This window comes from Mustela lutreola, chromosome 10 (assembly GCF_030435805.1).
Source record: "Mustela lutreola isolate mMusLut2 chromosome 10, mMusLut2.pri, whole genome shotgun sequence".
Taxonomy (NCBI): Eukaryota; Metazoa; Chordata; class Mammalia; order Carnivora; family Mustelidae; genus Mustela; species Mustela lutreola.
Window position 1 is genome coordinate 47,839,308 of NC_081299.1, and position 21,537 is coordinate 47,860,844.

The following is a 21,537-nucleotide window of genomic DNA, read 5'->3' on the forward strand; positions in this document are numbered from 1 at the left end:
TCCTAAGAAGTTTACTGATCCAAGATGAGGCTTGACTCAAAACACATACAAGAAACATCTGGACTCGTGTGAACATACATACGCACTAATTTTAGGGACTTAGTAGGAGAAGACTCGGGTACTAGATGAGGGCTCCCTCAGAACCCTCCATCATAGTTTGTGAAGATATTTGAGCTCCCTTTCCTTTTCCCCCCGAACAGATTATTCTCATATTAGTGTCAGAGATTGGATATTGGGCTAAATGGGCCCCTGATTTGTCCTGGTGTTTGTCGCATCCTGGGGGGGGTTCTCCAGACAGATGGAGACCTATGTGCTTACTGTGTGCTCTCAGTCCACTTACCTTGGCTCTGCACAATGTCATATGGGAACACGAGAGTCTGAAGATCCTTCTTGTGAAATATATCAAGTGTGCCTCATCCCTTTTATTTTAGAAAAAGCCAGGGCATGGGTGAGCCGTTATAGGAACCAGAAATCTATAGCATGGAGGGAGATGACCAATAGGAGGTCACAAGAATCATCTCAAAGCATTTGAAGGGCTAGCTTACCTAAAAGGGATTAGGTAGTTTGGATGATCCTGTGGTTACAAGAATGAGGTGTGGAGGGTGGGAACCATGCACAACGAGTTCTACTCCATATTAGGAAGATCTTCCTTATTATTACCGTAATAGGTGCTTCTTGTGAAAATGGGGGCAGTGGAGAGAGGCATTTAGAGATAGCCCTCCAAGTTTCCATGACCTTTCTTTTCCCTGGGTGTCCCTGTGGGAAGTCGGAGTTTGTGTGTTCTTTCTGAATCTCGTCTGTTAGGTCTTTATAGGATGCTTTGGCTGTCCTGCTGCAGCGTGGGTCAGGATCGCTGGAGGGCCTCTGTGGCACTGGCCTTGGAGCTGCACTCCCAGAGTTTTGGCATCCCTAGATCTGGGCTGGAGCCTGAGAATTTGCATTTCTAGTGCCTTCCCTGGTGATGCTGACGTTGTTCTGTTGGAGATCACAGTTTGAGAACCACTTACAGTCTTCTTAAAAAAAAAAAAAAAGTACAAATGGGGTCATACTGGCATCTTGAAGAACTTGCTCTTTTATTTAATAACATATCATTAGCGTTTTTCTTCAGCTCCTCCTCACTGGTTTTAATAGCTGCTTATGTGTAGGTTTTAGCAAGTCCCCTATTCATAAACAGTTAATTTGTTTCCAGAGTTTTTATGACTGTGCTCTTGCCTTGATAAAAACATGTTATAATGTATATTTTTGATATCTACCTTTTGGCAATCCTTAAATTCTTAGAAGTTAAACTGTTGGGTAAAAGGGTTGATTTTTAAAAATGGACAGATAGTGCCAGATTGTTTAGAAAGGCTGAACCCATTACTCTATCACTAAAAGTATGTGAAACTGCCTATTTCCCCACACTCTTGCCCAAACTGGGTAGTATCAATATTTTTCATTTTTGCCAACTTGTTACATGTAAAATTATATTGTTTTATATTGCATTTCTTCATTATTTGTGGGGCTAAAGGTTCATACGTATTCATTATATTTCTGATTCTATGAGGTGCTCATTTGTATTCTTTACATTATAGGAAAAAGGAGCAGTCTGAACAAAGGTGCCTAACCTGTATTTGAGAGACTGCTAACAGCTCCTTGGGTTGAAGAATAGGGGGTTGAGATTGGAGGGGGAAGTGGTAGGGAGGTAGGAGGATGAGGTTAGGGAGGCAGGCAGGAGCCAGAGCTTTGAGGTCCTTGGGGTTATTTTGGGAAGAAGCAGCATTGTTGTAGTCAGCAATTTGAGCTTGTCCTGTAGCTCTTGGTAATTTCAACAGGTCCTGTTTGTGAAAGGCGCTGTCCAGTTCCCCAAGTGTAAAGTTTAATCTTCAAATAACTCGTTCTTTATGCCTTTCACCTTGGACCTTAAATCCACCTGGTCATGTTTCATAAATAGGTAAACACAAGAAGAGGCCAAAGACCTCAGCCAGCTTCTGGCTGACCCTGGTCTCTGAGGAAGGAGTTTTGGAAGATTGTGTAGGGAAGGGATTTTGTTGTTCTAGCTAATACTGCCCTCAGCCTTTCCTGAGTTTGCTGATATCTGACAGCAGTCACTGAGGTTGGTGGGTTCTTCTGTTGTTTTAATTTGAGTGATTTTTCTCAGAAAAGCCGTGGATTCCAGCCAATATGCTAATGATAATGGCCTTGCTTTGAAAGGCTGCTTAGTTCAGTAGAAAATCATTTCATAGTTAATTATGTCAGCAAATCAACAGCAGCCTCTTGGAGAAGAAAGTGACAGAGGGAGAGAAACTACACGTATATTTAAATTATGCAGAACTCAGAGGTCAGGAATTCATGTTCCAAAAAGAAGAGTCCACGTAATAATAAATCACTAAGTGTGTGTACAGTTTTCCCTGTTATGGGCTTAACCTGGTAATTGGCATATTGGGGTTAAAATATTATAACTTAGCATTTAGAATCAGGATGCCAGTCTTCACTGTCTTTCTTTTTTTGCCATTTTTCTGCTTCCAGGACCCTGGGAGTGTGAGACTATCAGATTTATACTCTGGCTTTTAGTGAACTCATTGTAAAATGGATTTGTAGAAGATAGACGGACTCCGATGAGACCCCTGGTCTGAGGACCCTCTCTATCTTCCTTCTCCCCTCTATATACGTGCCTGGCCAAGGAGGGAGGTTGTCCTAGGGGAGGAGCGGGGTGCCACACACAGAAGAGAGGCTTGCTGATAGTGCTTCTGGAACTCTCCAGAGACTGAGTCCTTAGAGGCTATTTATTTTACAAGGTATTTGACCATTTTATACATTAAGAATCTTCCCCTCTCCCACAACCCAGTACTTCCCCTGTTATTATATTAAGATATACTGTGCCTATCAGCAGGTACAAGGAAGTAGCAGGCAGAACATTCTCGGTTAATACCTAATGTTTCTTACAGTGGCATGAATAGTGATATAAGTTGTCTTTATGAATCAGGGAGAAGCCATTTCTAATGATTGTGTGTCCAAGAAGTTTTCACAGGATGAACACAGTTGGAAGGGCCTTCTGAGTTAGCCCAGGATAAAGGCAACTTGGTTCACGTGGAAAACCAAGTCATTTCAGGGACAGCAGTAGCAAGAGCACTGCTCCAGCTTAGACAAACCTGGATTTGAATACAGCCTCCTTCCTCTCTTGGCTTTGTGACCCTCAACTGGAGATTGATACTTGCAGAATTTCAGCATTCCCATCTGTAACTGGGAGAAACAGCGCATGCATCACTGGGTCTTATAAATGTGGCATCCCTTCTCCCTTTTTCTGCAGAGAGAGTAGCTTGGTAAGGCATTATAAATTATAAGGAGCTTGGGAGGCATTATTACAAATAAGGGATTGCTTTATCAGATCACAAGGATTGAAAAGAAGAGGGAGCCAGCAGTGTCGTACAGAAGAGGATGTGGGAAATGCAAAGTTTCATCTGCTCTTAAGGCACTCTTTGTTGTTGGAGTTTGGGGATGTCTTCTCATGAGTCAGATTTTCCATCCATGATTTCTTTAGGACCTATGCTGTGCATTTGTCCCCAACATGGTTGGATTTGGCATTCGTGTCAGCTCTTGTGTCTTGCCTGTGTGGCTGGCGGAGAGTGGTGGTTTCGGCCCACATGCAGAACTGGCTCTGTTTTCATTCTGTGGCTGCCACATGGTGAGGCAGGCAGGGTGGTTGGATGAGTTCTGACTTCCCCGCCTTTTGGAACCCAACTTTGAATTAAAAGAATAGCCAGCCTTTCTGCTGTTAATACTGTATACCTCCTTGAATCACCTGGGGCTTGTATTTGAAAAGGGACGTATAGTGAAGATCTTCAGCATCCTGAAAAATCCCATGTCTGATCTAGTGGTTGGAACAGTGGAGAAGACAGTCAATTGGTACTTCCTTTTCTAGCCATCATCTCTGCATTTTGTGGGGAAAGGTGGTCCTGGAATAGGATGCTGGGCCCTGGGAGTGTGGCTAGGATTCTGGTGGCAGCATGAAGCCACTTTACTGTCCTATGTAACTCACTAGGTGCATTCGGTTTAGCTTAAAGTACAAAAACTAGGAATAATTTGTCATCGCCATTTGATTTTCAAAAATCAGATTCTTATGTTAAGTTGTTGACTCTAAAATCAGAGATGCTGTATTTTTTGCTTCTTAGTCCTACTGTCCCAGGACAGAGAAAGCACTTAACATTTGCTGTATTTACTGGAATTGGAGATGTTAGATATTGTGAGAACACCCAGGTCTAGACTTTGTATACTGCAGACGTCCAGAGGTGATTTATTGTTGTAAGGGACATAATAATGGCCCTAGTAATTCCTGCCGTTGACAGGGCATGTGCCGCACATCAGGTTAGTCATGCTAATAACTTCAGTTATATAATCTCAATTAATCAAAAACCACTATGACGTTGGAACTGTAGGAGACAGCATTTCATGTTAAGAGAATAAGTAACTGTGAGTGACCTGTACTGTTTTCTCCCCTGTGTATTCTTGGTAAAACCAATGGACAACCAGTTATTATTGCCAGATTAGCTCTTTTCTTCCAATCCCAAGCTTTCTTACCATCTTACATACCATGTGTGCGATTTATTTAAAGTGCTACTTAGGTTTTTTAATTTAATTTTATTTTTTCAGTGTTCTAAATTCATTGTTTATGCACTACACCCAGTGCTCCTTGTAATACGTGCCCTCCATAATACCCACCACCAAGCTCACCCAACCCCCATCTCCCTCCCCTCCAAAACCTTCAGTTTGTTTCTCAGAGTCCACAGTGTCTCATGGTTTGTCTCCTCCTCCGATTTCCCTCAATTCACTTTTCCCTTCCTTCTTTTAACGTCCTCCGTGTTATTCGTTATGCTCCACAAGTAAGTGAAACCATATGATAATTGACTTTTTCTGTTTGACTTATTTCACTCAGCATAATCTCTTCCATTCCCGTCCATGTTGATACAAAAGTTGGGTATTCATCCTTTCTCTCTTTTCTGATAGAGGCATAATACTCCATTGTATATATGGACCATATCTTCTTTATCCATTCGTCTGTTGAAGGGCATCTTGGCTCTTTCCACAGTTTTGCTATGAACATTGGGGTACAGATGGGCCTTATTTTCACTACATCTGTATCTTTGTAAATACCTAGTGGTGCAATTGCAGGGTCATAGGGTAGCTCTATTTTTTTTTTTTTTTTAAGGTCTTATTTATTTATTTGACAGGCAGAGATCACAAGTAAGCAGAGAAGCCGAAGAGAGAGGAGGAAGCAAGCTCTCTGCTGAGCAGACAGCCTGATGCGGGGCTTGATCCCAGGACCCTGGGACCATGACCTGAGCCGAAGGCAGAGGCTTTAACCTACTGAGCCACCCAGGCACCCCAGGGTAGCTCTATTTTTAATTTTTTGAAGAATCTCCACACTGTTTTCCAAAGTGCCTGCACCAACTTGCATTCCCACTGACAGTGTAAGAGGGTTCCCCTTTCTCCACATCCTCTCCAACACTTGTTGTTTCCTGTTTAAAAAAAATAATAAAGTGCTGTTTAGTTCTTTCTGTTAGAAGACTGAAGTGGACAGGCGTACTCATTGCTTATATTTTTCTTTCCAAACTTACCATTGTCTGCTTGCAGTATGACTAACTAAATAGTGTGGGACTCTGGTACCTGAGCTCCCAGCAAAGTCCAAAGATCAAAGTTGAAAGAGGATACTGCGTTCCCTTTCAGATCCCTGGGACACTGTTTCTGCTCACACTGTCAACTAATTGGTTCTGGAGGAGTGACTTTTTAAGAAATAAGACTGAAGGTAAGCTCACCCACTCTGGAGGATTGTAGTCTTAGGAAATAATATTATTACTATTAAGTTATGGAGGGGAAAAGGAGGAAGGAAAGATAAAAGAACAACCCCCAGGTGGTGGGTTTTTGGGTTTTCAGCACAGTATTTGTAGCATTGACCCCCTTCTTAGAATTGCTGAAGTAGTTTTGCAGAGAACGGCCCCCCAAGCCCATGTCCCTCTTCCTTTGTCATGCTGCATTTGAGCAACTTGCACGTTTGTTGAAGAATCAGCCGTGAAGTCTGTGGTTTCCTGCAGCATATTTCTAATAATATTTATACAAGCTATTATTTGATGAACTGTGTAAATATTTATCATAGGAACAGTATTTGGATCATGAGTAGGGACTAAAAATGAGTCCTGTCTGATGTGGGAAACAAAGGCAGAAGAAAAATGTTACATTTCCTCACTATCTACAGCCCATTGGCAAGTCCTTGAAACAGGCAGAGTGACATTCCTTTAGGAAGCAGCTGCCTCTATGCTAATACTTTGCTAAGGGCATAGCCCAACCCTCAGGATCCTGTGAGTCTACTTTAACATATAAAAATGCCTTTGGAAACTTCCTTTATCTCTCCCCCGCAGATACAGGTCAGCAATCATCCTCTAAGCTTGTGACCCCCTCCCCATATGCATCTGAAGGGTCTCATGACTGAGGGTTTACTAACAATAATAAATGACCTGTCCCATCAATAGCTAGCCCAGATCGGGATCCTGGAAACCTTGTTTCCAAAACACCTGGGAGGCTTGTGCTATCCTTAACCCCTCCCAGCTTGAAAGTATATAATGGGCCACTCCCCTTGACCCCAGGGCAGGGTCCTGTCCCACCATGCTTTGATTTAAAACCACCTTTTGCACCAAAGATGTCCCAAGAATTCTTTCTTGGCTGTTGGCTTCCAACCCTAATGTCTTTCCTACCTCACCTTTCCGCTCTGGGGACTTGGATGGGAGGCTGCAGGCTGAGAAGTTAGGTGTCCCAGGACTTGTGTCCAGCACAGCTTGAATTTTTTCTCTGTTATATTCTTTCTTGGAGTCCCCACAGCCCACGTCCTCATTTCTGTCTGCCGGTCACCATCCCCGTAGTCCTAACAGTAATTTCTCTTTTTAGAGTTTTCATCTTCACCCAGAAAGAATGAGATAGAACCAGAGTTCTGACCCTCACTGTTCACAAATTGGGCTTTACAGCCTTTCCAACTTAGCTTCAAATCCCAGCTCCTCAGGTTTTGTACTGTGTGACCTTAACAGCTTTATTGCTGAGAACCTCAGTCTCTTTAACTGGAAATTGGGCTCATACTGCCTACCTCACAGGGAGTAATGGAATCGCAAAATCATGTAGGTGATTTGCAGAGTAGAGCTTTATAATTGCTAGTTGTTGCTACATTTGTAGCAACAAATTGCTATTTGTTGATAATTGTTATTGAAGAAGATAACAGTTCTGTTTTCAGTTTTATGTGGGTGTTGTGGAGGGAGCCCTACGCTTGCGGTACAGGCCGGGCTTCAAATCTTGGGGCTGCTGTTAGCAGTTTGTGGGGCTTGGGCGAATTTCCCCATCCCCCTGAATTACAAAGTGGTGATAGGTTTACCAACTTGGTTGAGTTTCATTTGGAAGAGATTAAGGCATATGTGCAAATGTCAGACACACAGACGGATCCTACGTTATTATTATTTTTTTCTTAGCAAATTAGAAAATGGAATGTTTTCTATTTTGCAGTTGTTTTATTGAGAAGGGGAACTGGATATAGTTTGGAGTCCAGGACACAGCCGAGTACTTGTGACCGAGGAACAAAGGGCACAGAAGGCAAGGCAAGGGATCTGAGGTGCAGAAAATTCTCTGGCAGGGTTTTTAAAACTCTCAGGGTCAAGTTTCAGGGAAGCCGCCCAAGGGCTTGAACTTGCTTGCTTCCCTGCTTTCAGGGTCCAGGTGTGGAAACAATCACAAAGAGATCACTTAAAACTATAGTAATGGGAAACATGGTGAACCTGAAATATTTAATTAGGATCTATTTCTTAGAAAAACATGAACTTGGAGGTGTGCGGGAACAGTGCTGGGAGGTTTGGTGCCCTGGTCCCTGTGGATTTGACTGCCTCTGACCGATGCCTTGGTAATGTGGTCTAGAAATGGGGGGCGGGGGGTTGTCAGCGAGAGGCAGCTTGGCATTGGGGAAGGGTCAGGCTCTAGAGGTAGGAGGCTTGAGTTTAGAGGTAGGCAGTCTTAGAGGAGGGACAGTCCTTGGCAAATATGCGTTTAATAAATGAAGGAGAATCAGGTGGTATAGCACCCTAGGAATGGTTGGGGACTTTGGAACCAGAGGAAGTGGGATGGCTGTCAACTCTATTGCTTACTAGTTATATGACATACAGGAGCAAGCTGCTTTACCTGCCTGGGACTCAATTTTCCTTATCCATAAAATGGGATGGTATTTTCCGAATTGTCTTTAGGAGTTGAGGTCAGGATTAAAAGTGGTATGGCAATATAAGCAAGCTACGGAACAGAGCATTGGAGATACAGTAAACATAGTACCTTTTATTATTCCCTGAGGATAGGTTTTAAAGGTATCCACGGAGTCACAAAGACTTATCAAGTTCCTGCTGTGTGCCAGGCACCATTGGCACAGGGGCCAGCTGTGATCCCCAGCAGCAATGGAGTTAATTGCTTACCAGTAAAGCTCCAGCCTTCATAAAAGGCAGGGGCTCTCCTAAAAGGTAGGCTGTTTCCTGTTTAGTGAAGACATGGGTCCAAAACTCAGAACTGGGATAAGCCCTGGGTGAGCTGCAGAGTAGAAATCTGCCTTTGGATTTTGCTGGAAATAAATCGATGCCTGGGTGGTGGGTAATAAGATGTTGTGCTCCCAACTGAGGAAGATAGAGATAGAAGCAAGGAGCTCAGACTCGAGGAGCGGGGCCCGTCTCTTGGGGGAATCTGTCTTGTCACTGGGGCTGGCAGGAGTGGGAAGCAGCCTGGGCGATGGCTGGGCAGCCTGTATGCATTCTTCATTTCCTATTTGTTTCCTTGTTTCTCTTAGAATAGTCTTGGAGGGCTCCAGCCAAGGGCAGAGGGTTGTTGGTACGCTAGGATCAGTGTTAGGAACGGCATCCCTGGGCCTTCACACCTGAGACAGTGAGATGTGAAAAGAGGGAATTCCAAGTGAAGAAGATGTGAGTGTGGCAGCTGGCTTGGTCAGTCTTCCTCCTATTTGCAGGTAAAGAATGTTGAGGAAGCTCTGAGCCAGTGTACCATTCTATTTTGTCCTTTAAGGGATCCTTAGCTCTTAGCAGGGGTGCCTGGTCCCTGGCATCCTCTGCATTTCTTTGAAGATCCATCATGGAGTTGCAGGATGCATTATTATTTCATTTACCACTAAGAAAGAAAGACAGTGTTACCAATTAATTGTAAGATGCCATTGATTGTGGGAGTCACTGATCTCAGAGAAGCAAAATGTGAAAAAAAAAAAAAAGAGTATCCTAGAATTAATAAAATGTGGTTGTAGGCATTCAGAAAAGTTGTTAATTGAATGAATGAAGCATATAGAGATTAGAATCAAAGGCAAACACTAGTGCCCATAAGTACACAGTTAAGAATTCAAATGATTAAAGCAGGAACCTTTTCATCCTTGTTTTCTATTGATTTCACGGAGCTAGTTGTTCATTCAGTACACATTTATTGAGAATTGATTCTATCCCAGACACTGCTAGGAGCTAGGGATACAGAAATCACTAAATTCCTTTGTTTTTCAGGTTCAGGCCAGTAAGGGAGTCAGACTTGGAACCAAAAATAAATCACATTTCAGAATGGTTAGGATTTAAAAGAAAGTAGGAATGCGCTACTCTCCTGGCACCAAGGGTTGGAGAAAGACAAGGAAGTCTTTCCTGAAGGGGAGATTGGTCGAGTTGGAACTGAAAATGTAAGTCCGTGATCACCAGGCACACAAGAGAAGAAGGGGTTAGGAAGGGAAGGGCAAGTCCAAAGCAGTGGGCCAGACGCACCTGGGAACCTGCGAGGAACCCTAGGAGGTTTGGAGGAGCTCCAGGACATCTGACGTTTCTTGTGAGAATGGGCAGGATTGTGTTCAAGGACTGCCGCAGAGGGAAGCTCCTGGTGGGCCTGGGATGCCATGCCCCAGTCATCAGGCTGTTCTGCAGCCGTCCTGAGTCCTGAGCAAGGACCCTGCAGAGGGGCCAGAGGGATCGCTCTGGGGAGGCGGAGAGGAAGGGAGGCACGGAGCCTGTTTCACAGGGAACAGCTCAACTTTCTCTTTGAGTCATGGCTTGAAGAAAATGAAGGAATGCGTAGCTTGATAACAGGGGCCGTGGGTCCCATGTAGCTCCTGAAACCTTGTAAGGGAGGGAGGCAGGATGATGGGAAAGCGCAGAGGCTGGAGCTCAGGAGCTGTTCCCGAAGCCCAGCTGAAGGTAGCACTTAGGCTCACCATGGCCTCCCCGTTTCCCTCTCCACCTGCCCAGGAGCCTGCAAGCCGGAGGGGGCAGATACCTTTGGGGAATCATTGTGATTAAGCCAGAAGCAATCACTTTTAATGAAGCTGATTCTGACTGGGATAAATATCCAGGAAGCAGTAACTGAACATCTGCGGGCTGGCCTCGTTTTAGAAACCCCAAGTGTGACTTTGCCAGGGAAACATTACCTTTTTGAAATGGAAGGGCTCAGACAGCTTTCTGGGTGGAAATGAGACTCCGGGTGCTGCGGCTGCCCCGGGCTCACCTGGGGAGTTGTAGCCTGTTCACCCGAGTGCTTGTCTTGGGGGTTTGTTCTTACTCAGTGGAAGGCTGATCTGGGAAATGAAAGCCCCTGTGAGATTTCTGTGTCACGTGGGCTAATCTGACCAGAGGGACTTGGAGCAGCAATGAAGGCTAAGGAATTCCTGAGTGTTCTCTGGTCCGATTTCCTTGAAACTCACAAGGGGTCTGTAAAGAAAACAGATTGTCTAACAAATTCCTGATCCTGTCTCCCGTGAGGCTCCTTCCCCATTCCCAGTCACTTCAACACTGGGCTGCAGTGTATTTGCCTCTTCTCCAAAACGACCTCAGCAAGCGAGTGGGAAAGGCCTGGGACTTGGCAGTGCGCGGAGGGGAGACCGCGGGTCCTGGCTGCTTGTTAGTGATGCCGCCACCTCTCTTCGCTTCCCTGAGACCTGTTTCCCCGTCAGTACAGTGTGCATCATGTACATTTACTCTTCTCACATGTGTGGACCTTGCTGTAAGAGAGTAGCATGTGCCTCTTGGAGTTTCCCCCGATAACCTGTGAATTAGAGATTTAAGTGTACTCCTTCCAGGGTCCTAGTGAGGGATAGAGGGGGTGCATGGACTTTTCACTGTGTTGGGCATGTAACAGGTACTTAGTAGACCATTTTTGGAGTGAGCTTTTGACAGGGTAGATGAGGTTCCTTTGTAGTCCTGTGGCCACTGTCCTCCTCCTGAGTCAAATTCAGTGAGAATAAATGCATGTCTGTTACCTCTGGATTGGCCGGATTCCACGGCCCCATGTTTTCCTGTATAGCCCTTTTCACCCAGTATCATGACTTCACTTAATTATGCAACTCACAACTGCTGAACATCTGACTTCCTTCCAAGCATGGAAACTCCATGTCTGAGGCCTTGCCTGTCTTGTTTACCCACCACCTACCTGTTGGCATACTGTGAGCAGTTGGGTAGAATAAGTAAATGACCACCAGTGGTCAGCTGCGCCCCTTTCATTTCCACTTGAAGGTGTTTTGTGCCTGATTGTGCAGACCCACTGGGTCTTCATGTGGTTTTTGTCCTTGGTCACTGCAGGTGGAGGGACCATAATGCTTGGCGGAGATCAGGAACCAGGGAACTACTACGTGGGTGTGGACGTTGGAACAGGAAGTGTGCGTGCGGCTCTGGTAGACCAGAGGGGCATCCTTTTGGCTTTTGCAGACCAGCCGATCAACCAGTGGGAGCCTCAGTTCAACCACCATGAGCAGTCCTCCGAGGACATCTGGGCTGCATGCTGTGTTGTCACAAAGGTATGGCCACAGCTGTGCTGTTCTATCCTTGCTTATGCTCCCCTGCTCCCACCTGCTGAGCATGTCTGTTGTGCACACCTGGTACCAGGGACAGTGTTGGGATGCTTTAGATGCAGGCCTTGACTTTCGGGTACTCACAGTCCAGTGGCAGAGAACAGCAGACGGTTAAACTGTGACTCAGTACTTGTAGGGTCCTCAGTGGCTATGGCTGGAGCTGAGGAAAGAGTAATCCAGAGGAGCTCAGGGAGACAGGACCCAGGGTGTGGAACATGCAGAGGTTCTGTTCACATGTAACCAAATGTGGAAGAGGTATGTGAATCCTTGCAACGACTGTAGGAAGGTAGCCCTATTACAACCCCTTTTGTATCGAGGAGGAAGCAGGTGCAGAAAGGTTAGGTCAGTTACCCAAGTTCATGCAGTTAGAAGGTAGGCGGGAGTGACTCCAACGCTGCACTGTGAGTTGCTGGACTGTCCTACCTTCCAGGTGGACAGGTCGGAGGAGCCTCATTTCATTCAGAGGCAACAGCATGTGCAAAGGCCCGAGTGGCAGGTACACGTGGTGTGTTTTGAGAAAGCAAGGACATCGAGTTGTGCCAGACACCCGCTGATGTGGAATGGCCTTGGATTGTAGTCTGCCCGCTGGCTTGGGAAAGGAAGTGACGCTCCCTTGTCACACTTGACTGGTTTTAGAACCTGGTGAACAGGAAGGACAGAGATACTTTTGTCTTTTGTTTCTTTCAGAGGGAAAAATAAAGTCCTGGTTTCTCTTTTCTCCCTGTTCCTAGTTTTGTTCCTTAAATATTCATGAAGAGCTTGGTAATTTGCAGATGGACAATTCACCATTCTGTCTGTATTGATCAGTCTGTTTAAACTTTAATGAGCTCTGGGCTGCTGTTAGTGCCCCCAGAGAAGAAGGCAGAGAGGGGAGGTGGGGGTGGGCAGAGCCGGAGCCTTCTATAGGAATAAAAGTGGGGGCACATGCCTTCTGCCTGTTTAATCTTCCACCTCCCTCCTTGCTCTCCACCCCTGCCTTGGTGAGAATCTTCTACTCTTTGCCCTTGGGTCTCCTTTGTTCTTCTAACGTATAGCTTTTCTTGCCATTAAGGAAATTGTCAAGAAGAAAATATAATCCCCTGATGAAAAGCTACTTTAAAAAAGGTCTGCTCTAAGTACAGCTTGGTTTAATGGTAGATTTTTAATCACCTCCCGGCGGCGGCCAGCTCGTCATCTGTGTGAACCCCGTGAGCCCCAGGAGTGCCATGGGCTTTTGTCCTACGTGAGGCTATTTTATCGAGGCTCCTAGGGTAAAGCTGCTCGGTCTTAGGCTGTCCCCTCACATGGAGTATGGCTGCGTGGCCATGTGCCAGAAGGCATAGCATGGGTGTGACCCAACTACTTGCAGCTCATTGCTGGTGGGAGACTTAGAGAAGGAAGCATTTTTATACCAAGGAGGTAGCTCACCGTAGGGGATAGATGCCCCAGTCCGACTGTTTGGATTGACAGCCCGTTGCCAACATTGGTGAGCTCATCATCCTGGACAAATTACTTCAGGTTTCTTGCCCGAGTTTCCTTATCTGTAAAATGGGAATGATCATTGTAGCTTATCTCCAAAGGGTGATTGTGAGGATTAAGTGAGTAAACTCCTAGTACCCTAACAGTGCCTGGAAATGAAGAAGCATGGCCTCTTCCTGTGGCAATGAGGAAGGTTAACAGTCACAGAAATGGGTAGCTTGCGGAGGAGAAAACTTCGAAGATAAAACCCTGAAATGTCAGAGTCGATTAGGGACGTGCCTTTTGGAACCCTTTGCTCCCTCCCTGTCTGGTTAGGGTTCTCTGTGTGGGAGGCTTTGGCAAGTGCTGGCATAGGGCAGAGGGCAACACAGTATACATCTTGTTCTGTGTCTTCTTTTTCGAAGACTTAAGGAAGAGCTTGAGAGTGGCGGTAGTACTTTCCTTTCCCTGAGTGGTTCCCACCGCTGGAGATGGTTTTCCTCGTAGTCCAGTTAATCAGAACATCAGCAACAAAAGTAATAAGATGGTGGCGATGGTGACATTCTTGGGCATTCACGTTCCAGATACCGTGCTGAATACTTGCTACCGTCGCTTCCTTTTGTCCACGTGACAGCCTCTTGAGAGAGTTTGTATTATTCTGCCTGTTCTGTAGCTGGAAGCAATGAGCTTTGAAGGGTTAAGGAACCAACCCGAGGTCACACGATTAATATGAGCAAGGGGTGGGCTGCTGCTGCCCCCCTCATGCTCTACCCTTTGCCCCTCTCTCCAGTACCATTTCACTCCCCATGCCCCCTGCTTGGAAGTCCTATTAAGCTCCCTGAAGTTTTCAGAATTTGCCACTGTGTAGGGGACCCTGAGCTCACCCTCATTGTTGTACTAACCGTACTGCGTTGCAGGTGCCTTTCCGACTATCTGTTCCTGTGGAAACTGTGTGCCCCATGAGCAGGGGTCAGGCCTTATCTATCTGTAGTTCCAGAGTTCCTTGTCTCTGGTATGCCTGCTTCATGTTTGTTGAGTACATGCATGGATGAGATGTCTGTTATTTTCATTATCTGGAATATTCTCTTACCTTCTTCACTCAGCTGCCCACCTTGTACACAGGTACTGGTAATCTTCAGCATTACTTGCTCCTGGGAGCCTTCTTTGATGACCTCTGACCCCTGCCTCTCTTGCCAACCTGAGAGGAAGGAGAGGGTGAGAAAGCCCTCTCTGCTGCCCCAGAGCGCACTTTCTTCACCCTGTCCTCACCATAGAGCATTTGATCTGGTCCTTATTGGATTGCACTGTAATCGGTGACTTCTTTGGTTTCCTCAAAACCATGAGCTGAACTGTTGAAGAGAATCACCCCTTTGTTCCCAGCATCTAACACATTCCCTGACACAGTGTTGCTGCTCAGTCAGTGGTCACTGCATTAATGTTACTTGGAGCTAAAAACAAACAAGCAAAATAGTGGTATCCCTCATCTTGCTTAAGTATCATAGTAACTGTATGAGATAGACTGCCGTTCTTTCTGTTTGACACATAGAATATTGAGGCTCTGAAACTAACAGGTATTAGAGACAGGACAAGACTCCCAGCAAGATGGCTCCAAATCCTATATTCTGTTTGACTACTTCCACTGCCCCCCAAATTGGAGGGTCTTTATTGGGTTGATCGTTGCATATTTAAAAAGTGCAGTGGGAACACATAAGTCTTAGCGAGATATACTGTCCCTAATTTCAAGGACCTCTATCTCTTTTTGGACCCACAATCTTAATCATCCCAAGAAGATGAAAATGTTCAACATTTCATTTTCAACATGAAAATGTTCTAGTCAGTACCAGCTTCCATTAGCAAAAAGGAAAAAGATAAGCAGGAGATGTCTTTCAGCCAAGAGGCATTTGTCATGTATCCTCTAGTTCTCACTTTATTCTCTGAGCACTACTATGTGCTGTGGTTTTTGTTAAGTCCCAGAGTGTGTACAGAAGAGGTATATAACAAATTCTGTGCCCCTAAGGATGAAATAGTCCAGTTGGATGGAAAAACCCAGCACCTATGAGGCCAGTGAAGTACTGTTTTGTTCTAAGTTGTACTAGCTATGTGAGTAATGGTTGGAGGGAGGAGGAGCAGAGAGGGAGTAACCCATGTGGGATTGAGCAATAATGTTAACCCCTCACAGTCACAGAACCTGTGTAGTTTACAAAGTGTGTTCATAGCCATTTGATTGTCATGCAAGGTAGGTGGGGCAGGGTGGTAGTTCCCATTTTACAGCTGAAGAGAGAAATGGAGACCCAGAGAGTTAGGGGCCTTTCCCTAAGCCACTTAGGAAGTCAGTGATAAGCCTCAACTCAGGCCACATCTTTGCCTTCTTTCCGTGTCCAGTGCCACATACCTTTGTCACTTGTCTGGATTTATGCAAGAACCTAACTGATGTCACGTATGCACTTTGACTTTGCAATCTCTTCTCCTTCTTGGAGCCGGAATGATTTTTTTTTTTTTTTCCCAGTGTAACCTGATCATGTCACTCTTTTGCTCACCATCCTTCCATAGCATCACACTGCTATTTGGATACAAGTCAGAATCCTTAATTTGAGGTTTTCACGCCCTGTCTGGGTTGGATTCCCCCTACTTTCCTGGCTCATCTCAGGATGCTTCTCTCCACTGCCTGTATTGCCACCACACTGTCCTTCTGTCCTGTCCCCAAACATGCAGGCAATGCTCACTCTAGCCTCAGGACCTTTGTCACATTCTTTCTCCTTTCTACAGACTCTTCCCACCTTCTGCCAATGTATCTAACTCCTCCTCATCCATGGATTCACACCATCTAATACAGTAGTCACTAGGCACATGTGGCTATTTAAATATAAGTTAACTGAAACAAAAAAACAGTTTAAAGTCTGGTTCCTCGGATGCACTGGCCACACATTTCAGATTTTTTTTTTAAGATTTTATTTATTATTTGACAGACAGAGATCACAAGTAGGCAGAGAGGCAGGCAGAGAGAGAGGAGGAAGCAGGCTCCCTGCCGAGCAGAGAGCCCGATTTGGGGCTCAATCCCAGGACTCTGGGATCATGACCTGAGCCGAAGGCAGAGGCTTTAACCCACTGAGTCACCCAAGCGCCCCTTCATTAAAGATGTTTGGGAGCCAGGCCCGGCTGGTGGCTACAGGTAAAAAACAGAAAATTTCCATCACTGTAGGAAGTTCCACTGGATGGCGCTGCACTGAATCTTAGCTCAGAAGTCCAGTTCTTCAAGGAAGAAGCCTTTTCTTGCCCAATATCACCTCCAAACTAAGTTCTATTTTACTTACTGAATGTTGTCACAGTATCTTATACTTTTCCTTTATAGAATGTCACATGATTTGTGAAGCATCCATTTTTTGATAAATAACAAAATAATAGTCATTTTATAATCAAATAATAAATCTGATTTTTTTTTTTTTGAGTTGATCTCTATCTTATCTCCTAGATTTGATGTTTTGTGGGGTCAGAACTACAGTTTGCTCACCCAGGTCCTAAAATCTAGTAGACTCAAGTATCAAAAGAACGAATGAGTAAAAAAATGGGGACCTCTCTACTCCCAGTCAATGGTGAAGGCTTGAGAAAGGGTATATGGCTAACGTGGACTCTGGAGAACTCTAAGAGATGACATTCAAAGCTGGAGGAATGTCATGGACAGAAGTGCTGACAAGGGGTTGTAAAGGAGCCAGCCCAGGTTGGGGCAGATGGGTTCTAGTTGGAGGAGGAGGGGAGACTGCATTGCATAAGGGGGCAAACCTGGGATAGCCAGTTTTGAGACCAGTAGGGTATCTTCTAGAATCATCCTGAGTTTTACATTGACCAGCAGCTGATTCAGGATGACTTACAAGGAACAGAAACTAAATTCAAGGATGCCGTGAGGAGGCATTTTTCTTCTAATGAAGTTCTGGAGGCTGAGATTCCTTTGAACTATCAGCTCTGGGAGGCTAGAACTACATCTGTCTTATTCAGCATATGTACTCCATGATGGCACATACAGGTGCTTAATAATTTCTTTTTTCTTTTTATAGATTTATTTACTTATTTGAGAGAGAGAGAGGGTGTGTGTACAGCGGGGGGGCGGGGCAGAGGGAGAGGGAGAGAATCTTAAGCAGACTCTGCTTAGCAGGGAGCCTGGTGTGGGGCTTGATCTCATGACCCTGACATCATGATGTGAGCCAAACTCAAGAGTTGGACACAACCTACTGAGCCACCCAGGCAGTTCAGTAACTTTTCTTTAATGATGAATGGCTGGATGAGAATGTTGGCAGAGGAATAAATAAAGATGGCAAGACTGACTTTGGAAGGAAGATCTAATAGGACTTGGTGAAAGTGGAGAGGAAGGAGATGAAGGTAGTTTCAGAATTTCCCTTCTTAGAAGAATGTTGGTGCCCCTGATGTAAATGGAAGTGTTGGGTGTCCATTTCCCTGTTTGTCTTTAAGGGACAGCACCACACCTAAGCTAAGATGCTGTGTAGGCCATGGTCCAAGATTGTATTTATGCGTTGGATTAGTCACTAGAGTTAATTTTGCTAAATAGAGTGTCTCTGGGGGCCTTACAGATTACATACTCCCCATACAAGCTATATTAGCCCATTTGCTCTTCCCACATCAGGGTCTTTGCACTGGCTGTTCTCCTGCCTGCAACAATTTCCCATCAGATTTCCATAAGGTCAGCACCTCAGGTCCTTCATGTGTTAATCCAATCTCACTTCTCAGCAACTACCTCCCTCTTTTCTGGCACTCCTCATCCCCTTATCATTTTCTAGTACACTCTGTGTTTTTTTTATATTAGGTGTTGTCTATTCCTAATAAAATGTAGTCTCCAAAGGAGAAAGGATTTTTTTTTTTTTAATATTCTCTTCTTTGTTTCCTAAATACCCAGAAGAGTGCTCAGCTTGACCCTAGAAGAGGTTTGATTATATTTGCTGACTGATTGAACGTGTGAGTAATTGAATCGTGCAGGCAACAGGGAGTGATGAGCCTGAGGGAACCAGGGATTTCATAACCCCACACACCCTCAAGGCTGACAAAGGCATTCAGATCAAGATCGAAAAGAATACAGTACCAGCCACAAAACTCAGTTGCAAGTTGGACTCGGCGAGGCACTAGGCTTTAACCCTTGGCTCCAAATAGAGTTAAAGAAAAAGCCAGGTATGCCTCTGACCCTCCAGTTCTCAGTTTGGAGGGTTTCAAAGGAATACTGTCTCCCCACCCAATATGGCAGAGCCCGCTGATTTAAAACACATGTAGGATTGAACTGGTTCCCACCATTAGAACAAAGCTATGCACAATCCCTTTCCCAAATATTTGTTTGCTGCCCCATAGCTACGAGTTGACAGATGTTAGACATGGACCAGGTTACCAAATGAAGTTGCAGAAATCTTCTCTGGAAATTCTTTAGAAGAGCAATGTGCTTTCTCTCTAGCTGTGGAAAATCCCTCGATGCCAAGAATTGGGGTGGTTTTACTAGACTGCTTTCTTCTTCCATTAATAAGAGCATTAAAGGAATCCTCAGGTCAGCAGGTCAAGTGCCAGGTACCTTCTGGGTAGTGTGACCTTGACAGCCGTCTTTCTGGGATGGTTTCGGTGGGGGTGGGGGTGGGGAGTAGGTTGGTCCTACTCCTGGGTCAGCATGATCATAATACATTTTTAGGTAAGGCTGGGGATGTGGCCATCTAACCAAATCAGATTTAAATGCATGTCACAACTAGTCTTCTAGTTCTTTGTGATGAATTTCTATTATAGAGATGGAGTGGTTCGGCCTTTGTGAGTGAAAGGCCATGAATAGAATATAGAACTCTAGATCTTCAGAAGGGTTCATAAAATAGATTGAAGAGAGTATTTTCTTTGCACCTACTGGGAGGTTAGTCGCACCGTAATCCTTGAGAAGGTTTGAGTTTATTCAGTCTTCTTGATCACTGTTCCCTTTGCCTGTCACCTGTACATGTGCTTACGCAACACGGAGTGTGCTGTGCTTTTTGCATATGAAAGATTTCATGAAGGTATACATGTAGATCAGTAGATGTCATAAAGGTATTTAGGGCATTTACCCTAAATAATACCCTAAAATCCCATTTACCCTGGGATTCTAAAACAAGGAAAAAGAAGAATTGTGTAGTTTAAATGGATGTGGACACTTTTGAGTTGACTTTTGTGGGATTAAGAGGTTATTACCATTTTTTGTTTCTTAGAGAGAGAGAGAGAGAGAGAGCAGGTATGCCGTTTTGCATGCCCAAGCAGGGGTGAGGGGCAGAGTGGGAGAGAGAAGCTTAAGCAGGCTCCACTTTCAGCATGGAGCCCCATGTGGGGCTCCATTTCACTATTGTGAAACAAAAATTTAAAAATAGAAATAATCTATTGTTTTACTACTTTAAAAATTATATGACAGCATAAAAAGTCTCCAGTTTCTTCCAACTGCAGTTTCTGCTCTCAGAGGCAATCACTGCTGTTAATGATTTGTTGTATACAAATTTGTCTGTAGCTTACGATTTTTCAACTTTATGATGGTACAAAAGTGATAGGCATTCCATGGAAACCGTACTTGGAATTTGGGGTTTCGACTTTTTTTCCTGGGCTAGTGAAATGCGATATGATGCTCTCTCCCAATGCTGGGCAGTGGTAAGGAGCCGCAGGTCCCAGTGAGCCCGGTAATCATGAGCGTAAAGAAGCAACATACTTACACCATTCTGTACCCACGTAAATGTTCAGTTTTTCACTTCTAATGCAGTATCCAACACACTACATGAGATATTCAACACTTTAGTGTAAAATAGGCTCTGTGATAGATGATTGTGCCCAACTGAAGCTAATGGAGGTGTTTTGAGCACATTTAAGGTAGGCTAGGCAAAGCTATGATGTTTGACTTAAAGCTATTTTCAGCTTATGATGGGTTTATCCGATGTAACCACATCCAAAGTGGAGGAAGATCTGTATTTTTTTTAACTTTACTAACATGTCATGGATGTCTTCGTTTCATCTTTAGCTGAACCTCTTAAAAATACATAACTTTGGAGGTATAATTTACATACCATAAAATCCCTCCATTTAAGTATATAATTCAGTGATATTATTGAGTTTACACGTTCATACAATGATTACCATAATCACATTTTAGAATGCTTCTGCTACTTTAAAAAAATTCCTTTGTGGCTGTTTCTGGTCATTCCCCAGCCCCAGTCATAGGTAACTGTTTATCTGCTTTTTGTCTTTATAGTTAATCTTTTTCAGAAATTTCATATAAAGGGAATCCTATAACATGCACTCTTTTGTGTCTGACTTCTTTCATTAAGCATAATGTTTTTAAGGTTCATTCATGTTGTTGCACTTAATAGTTGGTGCCTTTTTCTTGCTGAGTACTATTCCATTGTACGGGTGTACCACACTGATTAGCCCTTTGATTAAACTATGACGGGCATTTGATTTGTATTCAGTTTGGGGGTATTATAAATAATGTGCTATATCTGTTTACATACAAGTGTTTATGTTGGCATATGTTTTTATTTTTCTTGGGTAAATGCTCAAGTAAAATTGCTGGGTGGTATGATAAGTTATATTTAAATAGTGCCAAACTGTTTTCCCAAAGTGGCTGTATTTTCCATTTCCATCAGCAGTGTATGAGGCTTCCCCTTTCTTCTGAATTTTCTAACACTTCGTACTGTCAGTATTTTCCAAATGTGATTTAGTTTGCAATTTCTTAATAACTAGTGATGTAGAGTATATTTCTATGTACTTATTGGACATTTGTATGTTTTATTGGGTGATATGTATATTTAAATATTTGGTCAATTTTGTAATTGGGTTATTTTTCTCTTATTATTTCAGTTCTAAGAGTTCTTTATGGATTCTATATGTAGATCTATTATCAGATATATGAATTGCAAATATTTTCTCCAATCTGTAGCTTATCCATTTTCTTATGGTTGCATTTGAAGACCAAAATTTAAAAATTTTGATAAAGTCAAATATATCCATTTTTTTTCTTTTATGAATCTTATTTTTAAAGAAATCTTTATCTAACTTATGTCAGAAAATTTTCACCTCCAAGTCTTTTAGTTTTATTTTTTACATTTGGAGATATGATACATTTTGAATTAATTTTTGTGTGCGTGTGAGATAAAAGTCTAGAAGTATAAGTTGGTTTTTTTTCTTGCATGTGGACATTTAGTTGTTCCAGTGCTGCTATTGAAGAGACTGTCCTTTTGCCAGTCTCCCCACCGAGC

The 21,537-nt window shown here is 43.9% G+C and overlaps 1 protein-coding gene across 15 annotated transcripts in view; it reads left to right on the forward strand.

Annotated features, from left to right (window-relative positions):
* FGGY (FGGY carbohydrate kinase domain containing) overlaps positions 1–21,537 on the forward strand; it is a 412,410-nt gene that overhangs the window by 11,366 nt on the left and 379,507 nt on the right. For 9 of the 15 annotated variants that reach the window (XR_009345297.1, XM_059137206.1, XM_059137207.1 and 6 more), the window contains one exon: positions 11,592–11,806. The exons of 2 other annotated variants lie outside the window; for them this stretch is intronic. Coding sequence is in view for 10 of the 13 variants with exons in the window: in XM_059137208.1 (XP_058993191.1) it covers positions 11,592–11,806 (215 nt within the window). In the remaining 3 variants the exon portion in view is untranslated. Of the gene's footprint in view, positions 1–5,700; positions 5,780–11,591; positions 11,807–21,537 lie in introns of those variants that run through there. 4 more of the 15 variants (XM_059137204.1, XM_059137205.1, XM_059137213.1 and 1 more) reach the window with 2 other exon arrangements.